Source organism: Symphalangus syndactylus, chromosome 6 (genome assembly GCF_028878055.3).
Source record: "Symphalangus syndactylus isolate Jambi chromosome 6, NHGRI_mSymSyn1-v2.1_pri, whole genome shotgun sequence".
Lineage (NCBI taxonomy): Eukaryota > Metazoa > Chordata > Mammalia > Primates > Hylobatidae > Symphalangus > Symphalangus syndactylus.
In genome coordinates this window covers 33,614,114-33,634,175 of record NC_072428.2, presented here as the reverse complement: position 1 = coordinate 33,634,175, position 20,062 = coordinate 33,614,114, and the positions used below count along the sequence as shown (strand labels likewise).

Genomic DNA, 20,062 nt, shown 5'->3' with positions numbered 1-20,062 from the left:
TCTGAAGACTCTAGAGCAGAGGGTCTCTCCCTAGTTGTCTAATGTTTGGCCCCAGAGGAGATTAAGGTGAGTGCATTGTGGCTCAGAGGGTGAGAACTCACTAAGGGAAGTGGTTGGAGTGTGGGCTTCATCGGTTGTTCCTGCGTGTGTGTGTGCACCACCCCCTCACACACACATGCACGCACACACACATACACGAAGTAAAAAAGAGCTGAATAAACTCTAAATACAAACAAGTCAAAGAAAACAGAGAAAGTAATAGGGAAGAAAAAAATATATGTTTGCTCCTGAACAGAGGATTATTTACAAGGTTATTTTCTTCTTTTAACCTGCAGGATCATGACTACTGTACTTCCTCACACTCCTCTCCAGGTCTTTTGTTGTCAAACGGGGCAGCTCACTTATGTGACCATCAAATCTTGGCCCACAATCATATATTACTTTTAATGCATTTTATTAGCATTTAAATTTACTTCACAATTTAGTAATGAACTGAGTCTCCCACACAGTTATGCAACAACTGGTAAACAAGTAGAACTATTTGTAATTTCTACTTTTATTTAGGAATTCACCAATATTTGGTGTTAGAAATTTAAAACAATCCAGATGTATTGGTGGAATGTAGGCAACTGAACACAATTTGCTTTTTTTTTTTTTTTTTTTTTTTTTGAGATGGAGTCTCACTCTGTCACCCAGCCTGGAGTGCAGTGACACGATCTCAGCTCACTGCAACCTCCACCTCCTGGATTCAAGCAATTCTCCTGCCTCAGCCTCTAAAGTGGCTGGGATTACAGGTGCCCACCACCATGCTCAGCTAATTTTTGAAATATTTTTGGTAGACGTGGTGTTTCACCATGTTGGCCAGGCTCGTCTTGAATTCCTGACCTCAGATGATCTGCCCACCTCGGCCTCCCAAAGTGTTGGGATTACAGGCGTGAGCCACTGTGCCTGGCCTTTGCTTTTAAAAGACTCAATTAACTTTGATTTACCCTCTTCCTGTGCCCACTGACTACATAATAGATCCCTCTAGATATCAGACAGGCGTCTCAAAATTAACTTGTCTAGAACTAAAACTCTGATTTTCATTCCACTGAACATGAAACAAGACAAAACAAAGCAAAACAACTTCTTCCCATCTTTCCCACTTCGTTAAATGGCAGCATAATTTTTGTAACTGCTCATCCAAAAAAAATCTAGGGGTTTTCCTTGTCTGTTTCTCACACCACATATCCATCTATCAGCAAGTCATAATAAAATCTAAATCATAATTTAAAATAATGAACGTAGATGATGTAGGTTTGTAGAGTAGGATTGAATGCTCACATAATTCACCTGCTTTTTTAGAACATGAGCATACTGAGAAGAAAGAGTGTGAAGAAAAGAGAAAAGAATAACCACTCAAAACATCTCCCTGACTTTTATCTCCTCTCCCCTCATTTATTGATTCTGCCATAGGAGTTTGGATCATAATCCTGAAAGATGCAATTCTAAATGCCATAAATCTGAATGTTGAAATTATGAAAGCTAAATTGTGGGGATGAGATTAGCGTGTTTTTGGTTGTATGCAGCATAGTTGCACCATGTTAGTAGTATCATGTTAGGTATAACTATGATTTTGTTATTGCCTCTTTTTGGAAATTAAGTATAGTTTTAAGGAGATGCATATGGTTGCTAAATTGACAAGGAGTAGATGTGTGAACTTAATTTTATGTGTGTCAATGTGACTGGATTAAGGAATACCTAGAAACCTGTTGAAGTTTTATTTTGGGTATGTCCATGATGGTGTTTCCAGAGGCGATTAATGTGTGCGACTAGGTGGTATAGGTAGGGAAGGTCTTTTACTATTAGCTCTGATAATCTAATCCAACTCTGGATCTTGATTGGTATGTTCTTATTCTGCATCTTATTTTGAAGTCAAATTTGTTTGACTCAATTCCTAGTCAGCTTATTATTAAAGATAAAAATGCAACCCCTCCCCTTTAAGAAGCACTTTCAGTCTCCTGGCTATTTAGCCTGCTTAGGCTTGGGAGCTAGTTAAAAAGACATCTTCCCTGGCCCCATCTATCCTTGACTGATACCAAATCCAAAAGAAAAGAGATTATTTCTATGTAGGGTTTGAAACCTACTCTTGACTTTTCCTGGTTAAAAGTTTTTCCTCAAAAGCCTTCTTCAGTATTCTTTTCATGAGTTTCTTCTCATACTTCTGTGAGGTGTTTGACTTAATTCTCTGTGATGTGGAATCTTCACCACATGGGGCAGCTCATCTGGCTTGGAGTTAGGATACCTGACAGAAACTCATTTCTTTTCAAAAATGATTTTTTTCTCAAATAATTTTATTAACACATTTTAACTTTTAAATATAAAATCTTTCTAGTTTTTATCTAAGACATTTTTAAAAATGATATATAGACTCCCGACACCTCCTTATAAAGAAAGAAAAAAGAAAGCAAGGATAGAAGGAAGAAAGGAAGGAAAAGAGAGAAGAGAGAAAGGAAAAAATGGAGGAAAGAAGGAAGGAAGGAAAGGGAGGGAGGGAGGGAGGGAGGGAAGGAAGGAGGGAAGGGAAGGAAAGGAAGGCTCTGTTGCTTCAAATAAGTAGCTTGAAATTGCTTCCCATTTGTGTTGAGAAATGAGCATATTTTCAAACCAGTCAGACTCAGGCATGAGTTTAAATCTTATCTATGCTGCTTAATAGATGTGTGTCATTAGGTAAGCTTTTTAAAAACTATTTTTGCTATTAGAATGAGCTCCCGGAAAGCAGGGAATGTGACTCCATTTTGATACAAGTGCCTAACGCAGAGGAGGTTGGAGAATAAATGAATGAGTGACCCAACAAACCATGAAGCCACTGGATGTCTAAAGAGAGTAAAATGGAATGTTAGGAAGCGAGGAGGGGAAGACTCAGAGAAAGGATGTATAAGATTCTCTGAACATTTGTATTTTTAATGCGGCTAATATCTTTATCTTAGGGAATTGTTGTAATGAGTCAATAAGAATATTTGGGTGCTCACTTAACAATAACATACCTAACATTCATTTAAAACTTGCTGTATGTCAAACAGTAAACTATTTTACATGTATTATATAAATCTCAAGACATGCCTATGAGAGAGTGGTATTTGTTAATCCCACTTTACAGATGTGAAAACTGATAGTTAAAAGGTAAAATAATTTGCCTATAACTTTTAGCAAACAAGCAAAGAAGCTGGAAGTGGACCCTGCCTGATTTCGTCTGTGACCAAATCTGGACTCCAGATTACTCTGCTAACTGTAATGACTACTATATTACAATTTATTATTCCTATTCCTTGACAGCCTCTGTAGGGACGATGGCTGGCAAAACTTCTTTGCAAATGACTCTAGAGACTAAGTGACTACTGTGATCATAGCAGAATGGCAATATTCCTTTATGCTAAGAAAAGCCCCACTGACACTGAACTGCGCCATTCCCGGGCAGTTCTCTCACTTTGGGCTTGGAGTACTGCCCTTTTATGGGATGCTTCTTGATCCATTATTTGGAACTACAAAAATGCTTTAATGAGATCATTTTAAGTGTCATATCTTTAAGTGCTTTGTATAAATCAACAGTTGGAAAATATTCCGTATTTGTGAACTATGTTATAGTTACAATAATGGAAGTTTCAGCAAACTTCTCATTCTTCAACAAAGTAATCCTAAATTTGAAATTATTAGTGTACTTAAAAATCAATGAATAACTGGAACAATATCTAACTGCAAGAGAATCCCAAGAAATGTAATACTAAAATCTCACTTATAAGTAAATTGTGCTAGGAATAAAGATGCAAAATTAATAACTGGTATTGTCTTTATAGAGGGATCTCCATTTAATTTTCCTTTGATGAGCACAGTTCTTGCTGTATCCCTTCTATCACCCAATGGCACCCACTTTTTCCTCCCTTGGATATGCAGTGGTTTTATGACTTATTTATTTATTTATTTACTCAATTATTTGGCAACCTTAGGCTTGGTATTGTCATAAAGACTTGAAATATAAGGATGAATAGCCTAGTCCCTACTCTCTAGGACTCACAATTTGGTAAGTATAGATGCATAAGCAAATAACTGTGATACTACATTATAAGTGAGAAATAAAAGAAATAGCAAAGTGCTCAGAGCACTGGACATAGAGTTACAAAAAATATCTCTACCAGAGAGATCAAGAAAACCACAAAGAAGGCGACAATTAAGCTTCCCCTAGAAGAGTGAATCAGATTTCTTCAGAGGTAGACAGTGAAGGTAAAAGATCATTTTGGTTAGCATGAGCAAAGGCATGGAGGTGTGATGGTATAAGATGTTTGGGATGTTGTGACATCACATCGCATCAAGTCTACCAATGACAATATATAAACATATCTGTTTCATACTTTGTAATGAAACCATCTGTTAATTGAGACCTTACCTCACTTTTTATTGATTTTCCCCTTAGTTTAGTTTCCTTCCAGTCAGATTTTTTTTAAACTGTAGGTCATAAAACAAATTTAGCAGTTCTCTAATAGCATTTCTTTTAAATTGAATAGCATAGAAGAGACTATAATAATGTCAAGTAGAAAAATATCAGAGTGCAATATAACAGTAAAGTGCGTAATGTTTTTGTGAAACATACTTAATTTGTGTCTAAGTGTGTTTCTATGCATCTGTTCCATAATGTATTTCATATTGTGGGTCACAATAAAAAAAATTTGAAAGCCACTGCAGTAGTAATATTTTCTATTGCTTTTCATTGCACTCTTGTTATATTGGTTATGATTAAACCTTGAGTCCAAATGAACCTTGGTTTTTAATGAAGTGACAGGTGACACAGACTGACCTCATTTATAAGCCTGGCACACAGGCAAGCATCTGTTTTAGTGAATTCTAGTTACATTTTACCAGATGAAATGCTGCTAGCTCGGGAGTGAAACTATCATTCGTAATGTTATTTTAACACTACTTTTCTATTCTGGGTTCTAAACTATTAAATTAGAGACAATATATAAAGATATAACCAATTAGTTGTATATTTTCTAAGACACCAGCTTCTTCTAAAATAATCATTCATTTCTTTCAACAATTATTGAGTGTCTACTATATGTCTAATGTTATTCTACATGCCAGAGATATAGTGGTGGAAAAGACAAGGAAGGTTGTTGAAATAAACATATTTTACATTAAACATTTATATTATACTTGAGGTACTTGTGATTAAAGTGACATGACATAGACTTTTTTAAGATTTAGAAGCAAACTACAAGATATATAAATAAAGAAAACTTAAAAAAAAAAAACTTCAACTTAGACAACAGACGTCACACCACAGAATGTACTGCATAGGATATTTAAAACTAGATGAGGCAGGGTGTGGTGGCTCATGCCTGTAATCCCAGAAACTTTGGAGGGTTGGGTAGGAGCATCATGTGAGGCCAGGAGTTTGAAACGAGCCTGGGCAACATAGTGGGACCGTGTCCCTGGGCAACATAGTGGGACCGTGTCTCTGCAAAAAAAAAAAAAAAAAAAAAAAAAAAAAAAAAAAAAAATGATAAAAAATTAGCCAGAGTTGGTGGCTGTATTAGTCTGTTTTCACTCTGCTATAAAGAACTACCTGAGACTGGGTCATTTATAAAGAAAAGAGGTTTAATTGATTCACAGTTCTCCATGGCTGGGGAGGCCTCAGGAAACTTAACAATCATGGGGAAAGGTAAGGGACAGCACAGCATGTCTTACATGGCGGCAGGAGGGAGAGAAAGAGAGAGGGGAAGTGCTACCCTTTTAAAACCATTAGGTCTTGTGAGAACTCCCTCACTATCATGAGAACAGCATGGGGGAAATGGACCCCATGATCCAGTCACCTCCCACCAGGTCCCTCTCTCATCATTTGGGGATTACAATTCTAGATGAAATTTGAATGGGGACATAGAGCCAAACCATATCAGTGGTGCTCCCTTGTGGTCCCAGCTACCCTGACACTGAGATGGGAAGATAGCTAGAGCCTGAAAGGTCAAGGCTACAGTGAGCCATGGCAACGCCACTGCACTAGCCTGGGTGACAGAGTGAGAACCCTTCTCAAAAATAAAAAATTAAAAAATTAAAAATAAACGAATAAAACTAGATAAGACAAATGGCATATTTCACAAAATGATTTTTAATCTATTTCTTATGTAAAAATTAGAAAACATATGCTTATACATAACACAATTTGCCAGAAAAATGAGTCTTGCACAGGAGGGAATTAATATTTATGCTACTGTTGTGTTGTACTTAAAAAGTTTAAAGTTCTCCACTGAGAGTAAAGTAATAGATTTTTTAAATTGCGTATTAGATGGAGAGTAAACCTTGAACTTTACATATGAAATTTCTTTGATTTATCCTTTGTAGTTTTATATATGAATGGTGGTGAAAAGTAATAGCATTTATCGTTTGAAATTTCACAGTCTGTTTTTATTCCTAACACTATTTGTAATGACTATGCTAGGATTTACAAAATTTATTCTCTTTGCCTTTTTTTTTTTTGCCTTATGACATTAAAAAACTATATTTCAAAATATATCAATTGAAGGCCTTATAGACTAAGATGCTAGGTTGGGAAAAATAAACATATTTGACCTTACTGAGAAAGTGTTTTAACAAAATGTAAATAAATGTTTTAAGTTATTATTAAATATTTTTCTTCATGTATTTTTTAATACCATTGCATGTCTTCATACTGCTTTCTGTATCATTATTCTGACTTGCTTCCCAGGCTGTCTTTTGTCATTTTTAACTGCTCCTTTGAAGCTGTTTAGGAATATAAGTCTTTCTTGGTCACTTCTGGAAATTTATTTTACCAAATTTAACCCAGTGGCTATTTCAATGTTGTTTAATGTTTTCTCAAAGTGTCCTCTAACCTCAATCATTTATTGAAGGTTTGCTTCACTTTTCAGAGTGAGTACTACATATATTGTTTTCATTTGGGTTAAGGACTAAGAGAGAAAAGGAGAGTTATCTACATAGGAGAGAAAAAATAACATATTTTATTGATCATTTTTAAACTCAAAAAAGTATTTCTTAGAGAAATGAGAAAATTCATGTTTGAGACAATGTTGAAAGTTTAGAATGTGGGACACACATAGTAACCCAGAAACTTCCCGTGTTAAAGTTCTCTAACTGTGATCACTGATCACTTGAAAATAAAAACTAAACTGTTTAAATCTGGCTTGACTTCTTTTTAATGGTGTTAAGTTTCAAGGATGTATTTAAACATTTTTGATCTTATTGAGGTATTTGCTTCCTTTGCCTTCACATTAGAGAAGCTATAGTTGCTTCAATTGGACTACGTTTTCCTAAGGTGAACAGTTTGGGTTGAGTCCACACTAAGCTAAGAAAATACTTGGACAAAAGATTATCTTTGGCAAATGTATCAGTGAGTGATCATAATATATAAATAGAAATATTGATTTTGAAAAACACAAGATAAAAATCAAATGGGAATTTTTACATATGCCAAAAAAATTAAAATAAAAACACTATATCCGTGTCTCTTCAGAAATCTTTTGTATTACTTCTCTTTTGTCACCAAAAAAAATATTCAGCGCAACTCTTAGATGTTAATGAAAGAAAAAACACATTATTTATTTCTTCTGGTATTTTTCTTTTCGCTCTTTCTGAGAGACAGAGGATATGACATAATGCAAAATTGAAGACAAAAAAAAATACCTGGAAGAAATGAGCATGGAGAGGGAGTAATTTTGAATGATTGTGCTTTCCCAATTCCTCTGTAAGCTTCCTTTTTTCCCCCCAAACTGTATTTAGCATTGTTCCTGAATCAACAAAAACATTGCCTTACTCTTTGCTTTTTATAACACCAATAATGAACAATGTGACAAGAATATTCATATGTGGGGAGAAATAGGATGTAAGATTTTGAAAGTTCAAAGTGCTAAATTTTTTGAACTCATTACATATTTGGATAATTCTTAAATTAGCATTTATTGGCTGATGATGTTTTGATCAGGGAAAACTATCAAGAACATTTGATTTTTTACTAAATTGTATGTGTTCAGACACTCAAAATTCTTTGTTGGGGCTCTAGGAATACTCAGATCTGATCACATTTTAAGAAATTTTATCATTCAGATTCGTTTACTAAAACTCATCAGTAACGAGTTCTGTATGTTTTGTTGTTATTTATGTTTATCCAAGCTGTTATGTAGACCTTTTAAAAATGCCGTTTCTCCTTAAAATTAAGAATGACTATTTTTCTCTTCTTTTAGACAGCTAAGGAGGAAATGTGGAGCTGATAGCTGCAAAAGCAAATTGAACTAAAATAAAAGGGTTGGAGTTCAATGACTCCAAACTTTTCAATCGGTTTTCTCTTCTTCTTTATTACATGTATTGCCACTAGAAGCAAATAACTGATGCAGTTTCTGCCAGATAATAGCAATAATAAAGGTGAAATGTGAATTTTTTTTAAATTATGTCTAAAATCATCCACATCATTTAGCTATTGTGGATGTACAGGTAGTTTCTATTTGGGAGTGGGGCTAGGTAACTCATCATTATAAAAATGTTATCCAAGAAAGGATCACAATACCTGTGCCACTGCCATTGTAAACATTGGATGGCAATATACATGAAACTGATGAACATGAGAACAAAACAAAATAAAAAGTGTAATACATTTTATCTATGCTCCATGGGAGGTGGTAACGTGTGGGGATCAGCACACTCAGCAAGCAATCCCCGCGCATTAGAGGTGAATCAGACACTTGAACATCTGTCCACTTCATGGAAGACGTTTCATCTCAGAATACACGTACTAATAAACAACAGTTGGAGACAATTGTCTCTGACATTCAACATAACGCTGAGCTGAGGCTGAAAGAAGGAAAGGCGGAATTGTATTTCCTTTGGTAAAGCAAAAACAGCCTTGAGTACAGCCTCTTCTAAAAATCTGATATTTAAAGAGAATTGTAAGACATGAAAATGTTCAATTTGGAATGAAGAGTGGCCGAAGTTACTGGAAAGCTCGTGCCTCCGTCTGCAAAATCACTGGCCAGGAAAGCAAAAACTTTTCCAACACCCAATTTTAATATTGTGCTAAAGCCATTGACTCTGTTAAACCTCTAGAGTTAAATATGATCCCCACCCCACCCCCCACCTTTTCTCTCTTAGGTTAGTGTTTGGGGGACAAGGAGGGAGCTGGAGCTTGGCCCCAACCTCGGAATTGCTGCCAAGGGCTTGTAATACAATCTCTCCCCTTTTGAAGGGTAAATCAGTGTCAATTGCACTTGCTGTCCACCAGAAAAAGTAAGCATTTTACTTCCGCTCGGTCTATGAGGACTGATGAAATGTAGGAAATCTGTTTCTGGCAGGGAGAAAAAATCGTTTTCCCAAACAGCACTAAAAGGAGCCATCAGAGAAGTATGAAGAGGGGTAGTGTGGCTGTAGCTGCTGCCGCTGCCGCCAGGCTGGTGGGGTGCGGGGAGCGGCTGCTGCAGGACCTGTGCCTGGAGGGGGCCAGCCCCGAGAAGCTGCAGGAGCCCAGCCTGGAGCCCAAGCGCCTCTGAGAGCCGCCACCAGCCCAGCTCGGGACGCCGGGGTGAGCACGACTGGCTGGCCCAGTTCTGCGCCAACGCCGCCGCAGCGTGCGCGCTCTGCAGCCGGGGCTCACGGGAGCCCCTGCCTGTCTGCTGCACCCGGGGCGGCGGGGGAGGGGAGAGGTCATTCAAAAATAACCTCAGGAACGAGGCGGGTAAGAGTGAAGAGCCGCGGACAGTTGGACAGGCTCTTTCTCTAAGAGTGGGTATTCACTGCAGGGGGTGACTTTCTGATTCCCTGGAAACAACCATGTGTTCCTTATCCCTATTGTGGAACACCCCAGATGACCGCAGCACGTAAGCCCTCTGGGGTGGCTCTGCCAACCAGGGACAGAGTGAGGATTTTTAACGAACACATCGATTATAAATGCACACATATGCATTCGTGCACAAGAGTATCTGTAATGCATGCTCAGCATTGTCTGTTATGGTGGGGTGGGATAGAGCCAGAATGGTCTTAAAGGGCTGATCCTGAATGTTTTACTTGAGTCGTTGAGGCCAGAATGGGAGGAAAGCTCGCCACATGTGTGATCTGGGGTGATACTCACTGTTTGTGTCTGATGAGTTTGATGAAATTGAGTTTTATGTGAATAAACAAACGCTAGCCGATATACATCAACACACTTCGGGAAGATTTTGCATGGTATCGTTCTTTTTGTTCAGTCCAAAGTTGAGACTGGAATCTGAAATTGTTTGGGGAACAAAGGAGGCAATTTTGCTTTAGAAACATTATTTATACTGGCAAAATTAAATTCTGTCAACTCAGTATGGTAAATTACCATTAACTTAGCCCAGGTATCCGAAGAAGTTTCCATTGTCTTGAATGAAGAGGGAGAAAAAGCGAGGGTTAACAGATTCTGTTTCTGCATTCCAAAAACAATCGAGGTTGGGGGAGGGTTGTTAATTCTTTTCCCAGTTAACCTTTTTGAAATCACAGTCTTTACCCTCTCCACTGTCTTCATCTTCATCCTCTCACCTCCGTGATCTTCTTACAGTGAAGAGTTTGCAAAACTTTATTCTTATAAAATTATCTCCTCCAACCCTCTCCAACAAAGTTAGATCAATTGTGTATGAGAGATCTTATGCCAAGGAAATAAGATCTGATTGTGCACAGGAACACCCATTTGACATCCTAGTATTAAAATAAAGGCTTAGACAGTTTGGATGTACCAGCATGGCAAAGGAAGTCCACTTTTCCTCCCCACGAATCCCCTGAGATTCACAGAGGCAAGGCAGAGAACAAGACCTGTGCTTCTTTACTCCAAACTCTTAGCAGTGTGGACACTGATTAACTGCAGCTGGAGTCTGATTTGCCCAGCCTGTCTTTGATATTGATCAATGAACTCCTTCTCAAGGAATGCTTTCCTCTAACTGCGGTGAAGATGGTGGCTCTGGTGGTCCTCTCCAACATGGGTGTCTGGGTTTTGACTGCCTAAGAGAAGGTAAGGGACGGATGGATGAGGCATGGGACAGTGTGCCTTTGCAATGCACCTTGGAGACTTTGCACAGGGCTGCCTGAATGGTCTCTTACATGGAAAAGGTAGCTTGGATTTCAGCCTGAATGCTACTGAAGTTTGGGTTTATTTCATTACTTTATTGCTAAACACTATGCTGTGGTGTTATGGACTGTGCTTTACTGGGAAATAATTTCACATGGCAAAAAAATATTTCACCTGGTGCAAAAGGTCATGTGATTGCCCTGGAATTTTTTAGCATCTTGGTTAGAAACTTCAGTTAAACCTCAAACTTTCGAGTATGGTGAAATACCTGGTCTTATATTAACCCTAAGTATGTTGTGTGTTACTTAAAAATCTTAACTTCAAGACTGGAAGTCTGCATTGAAGACTCAGGGAAACTCTGGAAAACTAAATTACCTTGGTTGAAAAGGCATGATGAGGCTAGAACGGTTTGCAGAGAGACTTTTGTTTAAAACTGCAGGGCATGTTGTAAGGTTGGTTTGGTATCTTTGTGGTTTTGATATTAAGGTCCAAACAGGATCCAACTGCTTCTTTAAACCTGAGCAACTAGGAAGGTTTCCACTCAATGTTTTTTGACTAGAGAAATGAACTGGAGTAAAAGTAGAAAATCATCTGTTGTCAAAATTAAGTAAGAGGCTTATGTAATTTTCTGTATTAAATGTTTTCAGCATCAATACAATTAAAACTTTGCTAATTTTACTCCCTCATGTGAGACCATGTCACATATGTATATATATTTCCACAGAATGTAGAACCCTGCTGGTTCTTAACTACATTATAGTTAACTAAAACAGAAATCTTTATATTAAAACAACAGAAAAGAATTTTCTCAACTTAGATAAAATTTTGTTGTAAATCCTTAAATATTCTAGTTGTTAATATTGTTAATGACTGTCAGATGGTTTTCTATTTTAATTATGTTCCAAGCTAATCTGGTAGGGGTTAAAAAAACCTATGCTAAATTGTTTGGAAGGATGGTTTAGTATGATTTTTTTAAAACTTTAAAATATCCCTAACAACATGAAAATATAGAAAATCAATTCCCACTCAGGTTTTTTAAATCATGATTTGAGAAGAAATTGTTATTTGTAACTACACCATCATTTCACCCAAGACAAATCAAGATGGGACTGTGGGATAAGAAAGAGATCTCTAAAAGAGTCAGCACTACACAAAATTAAGGATCACAAGAGCTGAGTAGGATACTTTTAATAATTATGACTAAACAGTCTTGTTACTGTGGGCAAAATATCCTCTTAGGCTACCAACCCCTTATTAATAACAGGGAGTTTGAATATATTGTTATTGTAAGTTTCCTTTGAATTTAAAGATTGTTATTATGGAATTAGATAAACTACCATTAAGTGTCATTTTGCTTTATGTTTGGTGCTTTTCAATTTGTGGATAAGTTGCTCTACTGAACCCAAGGTGGAGGTCCCATTACAAGGTCTGAAATTGCCTTTCTGTTGAAATTATGGACTTTATTTTCTGATTAGATCTTTAGAGTAAGATTTCGTATCCATGACATTGGTTGAAAATGTATATTTTGTGAGATACTATTAGTCAGCCAAAATGAATCACAAAAGAGTAAAGAACTCACAATGATGAAAGAGACATCTAGAACTTTCCCGGGTGGTTTATTCTTTGAGTTCAGCTAGAAAAATGGCATTTTCTCTTTCCAGATTTTGGAAGGGTATTTGATTTGGAGCACTGTTTATTTTTAATTTTAAAAGGTAACGTGATTGACCAATAAACTATTTCCTCAATGTTTGACACCTGTAACACATGAAACTGAATAGATGTGGGGAAAAATACTGCAGATGAGAGCAAAGATTACCTTTAGGGGAGGAGACCTTTGACTGTGGGTTGATTAGGATTCATTGTTTTCAATGTTCACAGCTGAGTCTGTGTGTGTAGATGGGGTGGTGGTAGTGATGTCCTCTCACACTTACATTGAGAGGTATATAGCACTTCCCTATTAACTGATTAATCAACATCTTAGGGGCAGCATTCTTCTCCATATGAAGAAAACTTGGAATAATCCATTATCTACTGTATCATTAATACATTTATTTGTTCTCCCTCTTGTCCTTTGTCTTTTCTTAATGATTTAGAGTTCTATAAAATACTCCTATTTTGTCACAGAATTGCTTTTCTTTTTGGGATAAGTCAATAGAAGTTTTATTTTGGCACATTTCTGATGGTGATCATTTCTATTTTGCTAATAAAAAACATATTGAATATTAAATATATGCCAAGCATTGGCACAAATATTTAATCCTCACAATTACCTTTAAGGTTTCGGCCTCCCTTGTATATAGTAGAAAACACGGGTACAAAGAGGAAAATTCATATGACTAGAATAGAATAGCTACTAGATGGTTAGGTAGTGGAGCTATTATTTGACCCTGGACTTCTGATTCCAGTTCCAATATTCTATTCATTATTCAGGCTTCTAAGTGAAATCTCATAGCTGACAGAAGTGTATATCATTTCATTTTTTTTGTCTTTCCAGTTGCTTTTCTATGTAATGTCGCAATGCATTTTCTCTAACATGTCAGCAAAGCCTAGAGATAAGCCAGAAATCATCTTGGTCATAGTCAAAGCACACCTCTAGGTGGCACGGAAGAATACTTTTTCTTCAGAGTCAAAACTATGATGTCTTCAGCTGGGATTCTGGGACAACAAACTAGACAGAGTCTTTAAACATGTGATATTTTACTTACAAAGTCATTATTTTTTTCTTTTTCTCCTGGGCTATTTCAAGTCTCATCATATTCATAATTGTTATTCCAGAATCACTTCTACTATGGAAAGAAAGAAAAAATATATACACACACAGTCTTTGAAGGATTTAGTATTAAGTTTCTGCATGTTTTTCTCCTTAAGTTTTATTTTTCTGGATTCCTAGACCTAAGGGTTGGTTATCCATTTTAGGTAGACCGAGAAAGCTTGGAGGAGCCATAGAAGTATTTGAGTACTTACTCCCCTTTTAAAAGTGATTGGCTTTGTTTAATAGTTACCAAAGTTACTTATCAAGCTTTTAAAATACTTGGACTATATACACTTTATTGGAAACATCATTCAGTGTTTAGGCACATTATACAAAAAAGTTTTTCTTTCTCACCTCACTGTTTTCTTCAATTCTAGTGGATCATCAGTCACTTTATTTCCCACCTTTTTTAAAAGATACCCCTTGGCATCTCTTGTGGTTTTGAACACTTTTGAATGAATTCAAAAGAACTGAAATGATCTTTTTGTGTAGCTTGTTCTTTACGATGTAATTCATCTGATCCATATTGACCAAACATTTCTTTAAAAAGTTATAAGGAGGGTAAAATTCCATAGTGATCTTTTTATGGGAATAATATAAGTTAATTTGACCTTTCTTCACCACAACATAATCATTTTCGTTGGAAACTACTTCACCATGGGGTAAATTCTCCATACTCCAAATTTTGATCATGCTAGCTGAATCCATTTTTCATGTTTCGTATTCATGGGTTAGCCAAATCTAAATCCAAGACCTGCAGGTATTGACTTTCAGCCAAACCGTTGAGTCATTTAAGTTTGGCAGTGATTTGAAATGTGAAAAAAAGATCATGAGAAATTGGATTGAGAATCTGAATTCTTTTAAGAAGGGACTTAAACAGAAGAGTCCTTATCTATGACAGTGACTTTAGGTTTCTACATATTTGACATATGTCTAATTGTGTAACTTCTATTGCATGTTAATTGCTCACTAAGCTTTCTTTCTCTCACCTCTGTCTCCTGGGAAAATGTAACTGTATTTTTGCTTTTTTCTCACCACTAAACTTTTGACTATATACAAAGTAACAAAATAAAAATTGCTTAATTATTGTTTTTACTTAATGTTCATCTCTAATTATTAAAAGGTAGTTTGAATTACTTTTCTGGCAAAACACAGGACAGAGTACATGAGAAATAAATGTGCCACTGTCAAAGAAAATAAAAAGTTCACTGTTTAGAGGTTTTGAGGGAAAGGATTGTGTCCTTCTGGCTCATTGAAATTGTTACATGCCATTAGGCTTACTGTAAACTATCCCTTGATAAATTCTTTGCTGGACAATGAGCTTAAGAATCTGAGGTGTCTTCTTGCTTTTATAGAGCAAAATAGGACTCTGATGCTTAAATGGAAGTCACAGAGCACATAATAGGGTGTAGGTAAAGTTACTGAACAGCCACATCTCACTTTCAGGAAAGTAGTGGAAGAGATTGTGTCTTGAGAAGAAAGGCATTTTAGAGGTAACCCTTTTAAGATTTAAATTAGTTATTTAAATATATGAATCATGTGCTTATATGTATTACTTAAATGTTTCTGAGGCTAGCAGGCATATAGGAATCTTAACCAGCTACAGGGAGAAGTTTTGTTTTTCTAAGACTAGACATATTTTTTTTTAACTGGGGCAGAAAATGCTTTAGGTTTTTGGTGTTTAATCACAGAATTTGGAGAAAACTTTAGGACTTTATATGGATAATGTCATTATTAACTACGAAATAATAAAAAGTGGCGATGTTCTGATTCCCGTAATGACAATCTAATAACATATGACAAGGTCTATTGAAAGCAGTTCACATTTGCAATGGTTGACTTTAGATAGATATATATAAGATGTTTTCAGAGAAAATTTATGGTAATTTTTTCAAAAAATTACTCGAGAGTAATTTAATTAGAAATGAAATTGTGCTTTTAAATACTGTATTTATGATACCTTTTAGGTACTTACTCATACTCCCAACAGTCTTTTCTATTACTACAGCAAAATATTTGGGAGATGTTCCCACTTTGCATTTTTCTAAACACCAGTGTCTTATTTGTTCTTCAAAAACAATATTTAAAAGAAATTAACTTATGTTAAGTGAATTAGAGTTTGAGGTTAACTGGAAGGGAATACTGTGTAGAGTTTCAAATAATAAAACCAAAAGGGGAATATATTACTTATTGGTAACTTTAAAATGCCATAAATACTGGAATATCACTGAAAACCTCATGATATGATATAAACGTTACTTCTTGCCTATTGCAAATATTTTCATTTTCATTGTCATACAGTCATAATGCATCTGGTTATTTCGTAAGCATATTTATATACAGAGTAGAATCCTGCATGTTGTTAAACATTATGACTATTATATTAACTGCTTCATTAGTTCTCCTGTAGTCTTACATTCTATAAATACGAAAGTGCTATATTCTGTCCGGGCATGGTGGCTCAACGCCTGTAATCCCAGCATTTTGGGAGGCTGAGGCAGGTGGATCACTTGAGGTCAGGAGTTAAAGACCAGCCTGGCCAACATGGCGAAACCCCATCTCTACTAAAAATTACAAAACAAACAAACAAAAATGCTATATTCAAGGCCAAATATATATTCAAATACCTTTTCTACAACCCAAGTAGGGGATTGCACTACTCACAATATGATCAGGTTAATGAAAGCATCCTTATTTTTATAGATGTAAGATATTTAAGTACTTCTACTCTAAAGATAATTTCAAACAAAACCCAGCATGTAAAACAAATAAGGTGGAAAGATAAAAAGCAAGAAAGAGAAAGAGATTGTTGTAGCGATAGCAGAGGACAAACAAACACCTCCGGCAGCATTTATTAGAACTATGCTGCAGTTCTTGGGTTATCCTCAATATGGGTTCTTGGCTATTCCATTTTGTAAAAATGTGTCATTACAGAAAGAGTAGTGGTCTTCAGAATATGAAGACTCAGGTTCAAGCCTAGTTCTGTCATGACCTAGCTGTATGGTCTTGGTGAATTCACTTATCCTCTTTTTTAATTTTTAATTTTTAATTTTTTTTAATTTTTCTTTCTCTTGTTTCTTTGCCTGCAAGAGAGAAGTGTGGTAGAGAGTCTTTGGGTGTACCTCTTCCCCTGCTTCTCACCCAGTTCTCTAAATTGTGAGTCCATGATTGCTTGGCCGTCTCCAAAAAAGACATAGTTTGCTTAACCTTTTAGGCTATATTTTTAAGGGTAATGATCATGTGTTTACAGTGAGTTGTAAAAATGCTGTCATTGCTAGTGTTCAGTTGTAAAATTTGGTGAAAATCTATGGTTTTAAATAGCCCAAACAATGGAAGTTAACAAATTGGACACTAACATTTTAACTTTTTCTCGTGTTTCAATATGTGGAATTTCTTGCTTAGAAACTGGCTCTTTCCAAGTATATTGTTTCACACAAACTTCAAGCTTCTTGTTTGATTTTCTATTTGACCTTTGATTGCTGCTGTTTCCTACTAAGTGGTTGGCCAAAAGTGAGAGGGCCAGTACAGATAAAGCAAATAGTGTTTCATGGGGTTTAATAATTAATAAACTGAACTGTCATCAAAACACCCATGGATCCAGTTCATTATAATGTCATGATGACAACATTTTGTGAGAGAAGTCTGTATAAAAAGCAATTGCTCTTTTGTTTCCAAAACAGGTATTACAAGTGGATAAATAATGTGCACTGCTCTGAGCCCAAAGGTACGCAGTGGACCTGGCCTCTCTGATATGCATCAGTATAGCCAATGGCTAGCCAGCAGACATGAAGCTAATTTGCTACCAATGAAAGAAGATCTGGCCTTGTGGTTAACCAATCTATTAGGTAAGGTTATAAGATCTCATTTTGTGAGCAAAGATAACAGTTTTTGTTTTATTTTTCCTCCTGTAGTGTCCTTCACCTAAGCATGTGATAGCACCTTGGAAAGAAAGACTTTTATTATTTGGCATTTGCATCTGGGAAACCTGAAGCAGGTGGAAAATTTAAGTGAATTTCCCAATGTCTGTCATATTAACTGTGCTTAGTAATTCCAATATGACGCACTCAAATGTGGAAATATGCAGTCAGATTGCTTATTTTATCTATATGCTGGTCTGATTTATTTTTGGCTTTTCTTTCATGCAGCTGACCAATTTGACCTATTCTTTTGACATCGTACACAGGCCACAGTGTCTGTAAAATCTGGCTTCTAAATCTGGATTTCTTTGCCCTACTTTTACAGCACACCTTCTAAAACTGCTGAATACCCAAACTCAGGAACAAAATCATGTATTCTTTTTCCAAATGAGCTGACTAGAGTCATCCAACCCTGAACTAAAATTTTTCTTTTCCATTTGCTTTTGTTTTTAAGGTCTAGTCTAACAGTACTTTTGCTGACCTCATGCTACCTCCTGGTAAAGATGCCTCTCCTTTTGTTGCTGTTGTGCTTTCATATTCACAGGATAAAATTTCAACTATGTGAAAAATAGAATCACATGTTTAAAGGATCATCATATATCGCAACACTATTGCCACTAAGTTTTTTATAGAGAATAAATTTAATTTAAATGTGAGAAAAAAGATCCCTGTAGACTTTATAAGATATAAGATTTGAGCATATCATTTGCAGGGGAGATTTCATCAGCACTATTTTATTATTTAAATCATCTGTCAAGGTAACAGTTGTTATCCTCATTTTCTAGCTAATGAAACTAAAGAGCTTAGTGAGGCGCACCCTGTCCATCTGAAATTTTAGCAAGGTTTGGCAGAGGTTTAGCACATTTTATCAGGGTTTTGCTTGCTCTCCATGGCTCTGGATTTTTTGCATGGCTTTTGTATTTATTTATTGTTTAGTCCTTATCCTAGGATTTCTTTATCCTATATTTCTTTTTTCTTCATGGTGTGCACACAATTTTGGCAACTGTGTAGTCTAACCAAGGCTACTGAATATGGGTATGCAAATTGTACCCTTCACCAACAGATAGTGAGGTCAGAAAAAGAAGAAGACACTCCCTAGAAAGACCCTTCACACTGCTATGGAAGTGTCTGCCCCAGAAGGAAGGGGCTACACCTTTCAGTAATTCATTCATGCAGAGGAGGACCTTTTATCTCCATCAAGGAGAGGGAGTTATTTAAGCCTAAACAGATGGATTTTTCTCTCTCTGCTGTCTTTTTGGGGTTCACTAATGATTGCCATATTAGTAATTAATTATTAAATTTGAGCTATCAGTTTTCAGATACAGGCAATCACAAATATGGTAGTATAGAATAAAAGTTAAGAGCACAGGCGCTGGAAATAGACTGCCTGTGTTTGAACCCCACCTCTGCCACTTGCTAGCAGTGTGATCTTGGGCAAATTACTTACCTCTCTTGTGCTTCATTTTCCTCATCTATACAGTGGTAATAACAGTAGTAACTACTTTTTAGGGCTGCTGTGGCAGTGAATGATTAAAATATGTATAATACTTTGAACAGTATCTGGCCCTAGTAAACACTATATTGTTGTTATTATTATTCTGCTTATATAGTTCAGTAAAACTTAATTTGATTTTGTGCATAAATTTATTCTTTTTTTTCAACAAACATTTGAGTGTGCAGCAGCATAAGCATTGGTAAAAAAAAAATGGACTCTGGAATAAGAATGCTTCAATTCAAATCTTGGTTTTACCACTTATTATGTGATACTGGGCAAGTGTCTTATTGCACTGTGTCTCAGTTATATAATCTGTAAAATAAATACCATAATAAAACCGACCTTATGAGATTGTTGGGGGTTTGAATGAGATAATTTTCTTTAGAAGAAGGTATGGCACATAATCAAGCAGTAAATAATAACTATTATCATTATTGTGTTCCAGACAGTCATCTAGGTAATGGAGGACAGTGATTAAGAATAGACATAGTACCTATTCTTGCAAAGCTTAGATTAGCAAAAAAACACAGTAAATAAGTAATTGAATATATAATCTATTACTTGTTATAAACACTAAAAGATACAAGTTGCAATTAAAATGTAAATTGAGGTGGGAGTAGGGCAAGGGATCAGAGGGCTTGTGAAATCTTCTTTATGGGAACGTATATTTAAACTGAAAACTGAAGATTAATAGCTAGCCAGACCAAACATGGGGTAAGAGCCTTTGCGAGGAGGGAAGGGCATGTGTTGAGGTAGGAAGGAGCTTGGTACATTGCAAGCAATGAAGCAAGTCTAGTTTCAACAGAAAAGAGGAAGAGAGTTTCATG

The 20,062-nt window shown here is 36.1% G+C and overlaps 1 protein-coding gene across 6 annotated transcripts in view; it reads left to right on the top strand.

Annotated features, from left to right (window-relative positions):
- The window catches only part of GAS2 (growth arrest specific 2), a 166,889-nt gene that overhangs the window by 21,968 nt on the left and 124,859 nt on the right, over positions 1-20,062 (top strand). For 4 of the 6 annotated variants that reach the window (XM_063641903.1, XM_055282120.2, XM_055282119.2 and 1 more), the window contains one exon: positions 17,504-17,668. In XM_063641903.1, the coding sequence (XP_063497973.1) occupies positions 17,524-17,668 (145 nt within the window). In that variant the 5' untranslated portion in view covers positions 17,504-17,523. Of the gene's footprint in view, positions 1-9,285; positions 9,575-10,786; positions 11,015-17,503; positions 17,669-20,062 lie in introns of those variants that run through there. The other 2 variants (XM_055282121.2, XM_055282122.2) reach the window with 2 other exon arrangements.